At 41.9% G+C, this 5000-nt stretch overlaps 1 protein-coding gene across 1 annotated transcript in view; it reads right to left on the bottom strand.

Moving 5' to 3' along the window:
- igsf9bb (immunoglobulin superfamily, member 9Bb) overlaps positions 1–5000 on the bottom strand; it is a 38161-nt gene that overhangs the window by 21066 nt on the left and 12095 nt on the right. Inside the window, exons 12-14 of the mRNA XM_076274407.1 lie at positions 4911–5000; positions 4432–4543; positions 2189–2367 (exon numbers count right to left, since the gene is read on the bottom strand). The exon at positions 4911–5000 is cut by the window's right edge and continues 61 nt beyond it. Of these exons, the coding sequence (XP_076130522.1) occupies positions 2189–2367; positions 4432–4543; positions 4911–5000 (381 nt within the window). The remainder of the gene's footprint in view (positions 1–2188; positions 2368–4431; positions 4544–4910) is intronic.

Genomic DNA, 5000 nt, shown 5'->3' with positions numbered 1-5000 from the left:
AGCTCTCCTCTCCCGTGCTGCTGCTGGGGCATTTGGGGGCATTACCTTACCATTAGGCAACTCAACAACGAGAAACAAGTTGACCTACTGTAACTTTCCAACCCTGCACAGTATCCCATTAACTGCATGACAGTAGGCTATTTACAATATTTTATGTGTAAAGTAGCGTTTGTAAACACGTTATCATCAACTTAATGCACGCACAACTTTTGTTTGAGCAGGAGAGAGAATAACAATGAATGGACGCAGCAACTACAGAAATTGTAGCCAAGGCTACTTGCTGTTTTCTTTTACTATCTATGCTTGCTGGTTAACAGCACATAATAAGCTAATTTAAGCTAATTCACAAACTCAAGACTTCAAGGCCATCATGGATATAAAACGTTTTTTGAAAACAACGAAAGGATGGAGGGAACATAGCAAAGCTTGGAGTTATTTCAGATGGGCTACAACAAGGTAGGCAAAATTGTGGTGCTTGTCGAAATCTTAGCGCAGCTGGAATAATGCTTATAGGCTGATGTTAAAGTGCACACGATGTTTAAAGCCATACACAACGGTAAATTGGAACAAAACTAAAGGTAACTTTAGCCTTTATAGGGCTGTATAAAGTTGTCCAAATTAATAAGTCGTAATTAGGCGTTGTTGTTGTAAAGATATTGCATGTAGATGTACTATATAGGCTACTAAATGTTTAGTTGACCAATGCACGAACAAAACCGGGAAACGGACAAATATTATCAAGGCTTTGAATGTTTCCATCTGTGCACAGGGTGTCTGTAGATCGGTGTGCATAGCATTCATTCCTGCAGGCCTGTGGCCATGCATGTGCCCTTAAAATAGCATCTGAATTTGCGCCACTGACTTTAGACCAGGAGGTTCCTGGTCTGTGGCGGAATTGTTTTCAGAAACTGCAAAATATCAACAGGGACCGTTTGCGCCAGAACACGCCCCCTCTTTTCGCTGAAATGCCCCAGTGGGCGCACATGTACCTGTGGAGGGAAAATTCCAATATGCGCTGACTGCAAAATAGGAAAGACTAAGGGCCCTATCATGACAGTCAAAAGCGCATCGTCACTCGTCAAAAGCTTATTCAAATTTAGTAGGATGTCCAGTCCACATTGGGAGGGTTTTCGTCGAGCGCATGGTGCAACAAGGTGTTCCTAGGTTTTTTTAATCAGTCATGGGTGTGTTTGGGGCGTAACATCATTTAAACCAATGAGAATGACATCTGTCATTCTCTTTAACGACGCAAAGCGCAATGTAAAATAAATGCATCTGTATTTTGACATTCAACGGCGCATTTGAAGGAGGCTGCTTGCGAGACCGTATGGAATAGTCATTCCACTAAACCATACTTTACTAAAACCTAGCATAGCCTTCACGCATTTGCACTCCTCTATTATTTGAACTCATTGGCAAAGTGAAACTAACTTCACCATGGTGTCAGTCAACGACAAGACAGTTATATGCAGTTACTTTCACTATTGACTGACAATGGGTTACCATCGAAAACATAGGCTGGAAAAAGCAACACTTACCCTAATATTGCTCAAATGACTGAATAAATCAACATTTATCCTGCAGAGGAGTTGCTTATATCTCGTGACAGTGCGTCTTCAGCTGTGCTCCATACGTGTCTCTCGCCTCTCCCCTAATCACTTTTAACCGTCATTACCAATTTGCAAATGATGGTGAATAACTACTCATCATGACATGTTCAGTATTTCCTAATATCTTTATTCTAATTATGTTTCCCATTGTAATCGTGCAATTTGTAATGTTTTGCATGGACGTGCGCTGGTGTGCGTTCATGGATGATAGAAGGATGGTGCGTTGTGCACCCGCCAATATGACTGTTGACAATGCGCTCTTAAAATAACATATAAACAACTCGCCATAGACTTCTGACCAGGTGTACAATAGGACTCCCTAGGTTGTTAATTACCACACCCCTGGGCGCATTGTTTAAAAAATAAACGTGCAAAATAAGGAATTAAACTTTGCGCCGGGTGGAAAACGAGTTTTACGCCATGCGCCAGGGTGCAAGAATCATCCCAAAAGCGCGAGTATACAAAGTCAATTGCGCTGGAGTACAAGATAGAGCCCTTTATGTGTGTGTGTGTGTGTGTGTGTGTGTGTGTGTGTGTGTGTGTGTGTGGTATCTGTGTGTGTGTGTGTGTGTGTGTACCTAGAGTGCTGGCAGTGACTACTTCACTGAAGCGTCCTGTGCCCATCTTGTTGCTGGACAGGATGCTGAACTCGTAGATCGTCTCTGGCTGCAGACCCTTCAGTAGTAACCAGTGCTGACCCTTCACCGTTACCGGGAGCGACAACCAATCATGGGCTCCCAGACTCTCCCTCTTAATCCTGGCCAGAGTGCATACACACACACACACACACAAAAAAAACACACACACAAAACACACACACACATCCATTTGTACACATTGAAAGACATCAATATTTTCATAAATTCTAATATATATATATTATTAATCATATTGATGTTGGAATCCATGCACACAGACTCATTACACCTAGTGCGTGCGACGTGCGTATATGTGTGTGTGTGTGTGTGTGTGTGTGTGTGTGTGTGTGTGTGTGTGTGTGTGTGTGTGTGTGTGTGTGTGTGTTTGTGTATCACTTCAATTAGAGTGCTTGTTAGAGATAGTTTGATTTTGTTCAATATTCTTTTATATTTTTCCTAGTTTAGTTTGTCATATTGAATTAGAGTGTTTGTTTTGTAGTTTGATTTTGCCAAATTGTCTTTGATGATTTTCATAGTTTCACTCGTTTTCACTAACGCCAATCCAAGATGAGTAGGAGCAACTATGTCAAGCCAGGTGTAAGTAATTCAGGATGTGTGCGCGTTCTCGTTTCTGCCCCAAAGAACTCCCGGTTGGAATAAAAAAGATGCGGGAAATAGCGTCATTCACACAAAGTGAACAACCGCTTTTGATATAGACAACAATGAAGTAAAGTTGTCCTTTTTGGAATGGGGAATCATGGCTATTTCTGTAAAACAGCAGGAGTAGGCGTGGTAGACCAACTGAATGCAAATTTACGTATGCATCCACGTGTGAGTGCTTCCTTGTGTCGGCACGCAACGTCAATAAGAAAGCGCTTACCACTGCAAAGATGCACATTGATATAACTTTATATTATAGTTGAAAACACCTTCGAAAACTTGCCCCTCCACTTCCAACTTCCATCAACTACAGTAGGCTATTCATTAAACGTCTATCAACAAAATAAGCAAACAATGAGTTCCTAGGCCTATGTTACAGTAACTTCATTCAACTGCGCTTGTATGTAGGCGCTGCCATTCAGTTGTGGACGTTTGTAAATTGTGTTTATGGGCGGATAAAGGCAGGAAAGGCGCAGTTTACACTAAGGATTAAACATTGATAAATACGACGGAAACTTGGGTCTGACAGCGTTCGCAATCTGCGGTGTGTCCATGGCGCTGATAACTCTACGTTCGCAAATGTACGTACATCTGGCCCTGAGAGCATAAACTGTCGTAATGAAAACATGACAAAGCCATTTGACTATCTTGTTCATAAACGATGGTGTCAAGACTTCTCATTTTGATGACACTGGCAGCTTCATTGACATAAATACTTGCTTTTAAGGAATGGACTATCTATTTTGAGCAAGTGACGTGCTTTTGCAGGTTTTCCACTACGTTTTGCAGTTTGCACTAATTGTTTTGAGAAATGCACCAAACTGCTGTGCAAATGTTAATAGTGATGTGAGAAAAGCACCAAAACGACTGAGAAAAACTGTAATAATTATAAGGCTATCACAATTAAAATAATAACCATATGGTAGTAGGAGAACAATCTGTTTTGTTTTGCGAGCAAATACAGTACATTTAGCAAGTTAAAAATTAGCACGGAGGTCTGATTCGAATGACAGCTATCTGAACCAATAAGACAACATTATTACCTTTAAAATTAGCTTGGCTGTTAGCCAGGTAGGGACCAGGCTAGGTGCAGAGAATAAATCCCCATGGAAACTTATGTGCCATCTCTTTTGTGAAACCAAGTCAAGGCTAAATTCATCCAGGAAAACCAAAAAATCCCAGCTTAATTCCTTATCTAGGTTTTGTGAAATACCCCTCAGGGACGTCTGATTGTGGAGGATGTTTACATCTTTTAGGAGGCAGAGGAGGGGTGAGGTAATTGCTGTCAATCAACCGTACGGGCTCCACCCAAAATGCAGTCCAATACAGTTTTTGTTTTCTAGTTTGATCATGATGAATTGGCTTTGATGGTTTTCCTAGTTTAGTTTGGCATGTTTAGTTAGAGTGTTTGTTTTCTAGTTTGATTATAATATTTTGGCTTTGATGATTTTCCTAGTTTAGCTTGCCATGTATAGTTAGAGTGTTTTTTTTTTGTAGTTTGATGGTAACTCCTGCTATCCTACCAGACGGTGAAGGTTTGTTCAAACCCTCCGTTGTATCCCGGCTCCCAGGAGACATTGGCTGCACTCGCCGTGACGGCAACATGGATATCCAGAGGGGCGTGGGGGGTTGTGCCTGTAACACACATACACACACACACACACACACATACATACACACACACACACACACACACACACACACACACACACACAGACACACACACACACACACAAATACATACACACACACACACACACACACACACACACATACACACACACACACATATAAATACATACACATATACACACGTGCTGTTAATAGCGGTTTCATTCTTCATTCATCTGAGAGAGAGGAGGCTAAATACACACACTCACACACCAGATGCAAGCACTATGATAGGAGTACTCCCCTCACACACACACACATACACAAGGAACTTGGTGCTGGCAGTACCACACACACACACACACACACACACACACACACACACACTCACCAGACACGAGCAGCTTGGTGCTGGCAGTAATGCTGGTCGCCTCGTTGGTGGCCACACACTCCCATATCCCATGATCCTCTTTGGCGAGAG

The sequence above is a fragment of the Alosa pseudoharengus genome, unplaced genomic scaffold (assembly GCF_046254945.1).
Source record: "Alosa pseudoharengus isolate Yale_2024_CS ecotype anadromous, Long Island Sound unplaced genomic scaffold, YU_APseudo_1.1 YU_APseudo_1.1_scf_8, whole genome shotgun sequence".
In the NCBI taxonomy this organism is placed as follows: Eukaryota; Metazoa; Chordata; class Actinopteri; order Clupeiformes; family Clupeidae; genus Alosa; species Alosa pseudoharengus.
Note: the sequence above shows the minus strand (reverse complement) of the source record. Positions and strands in the feature narration are given on the sequence as shown.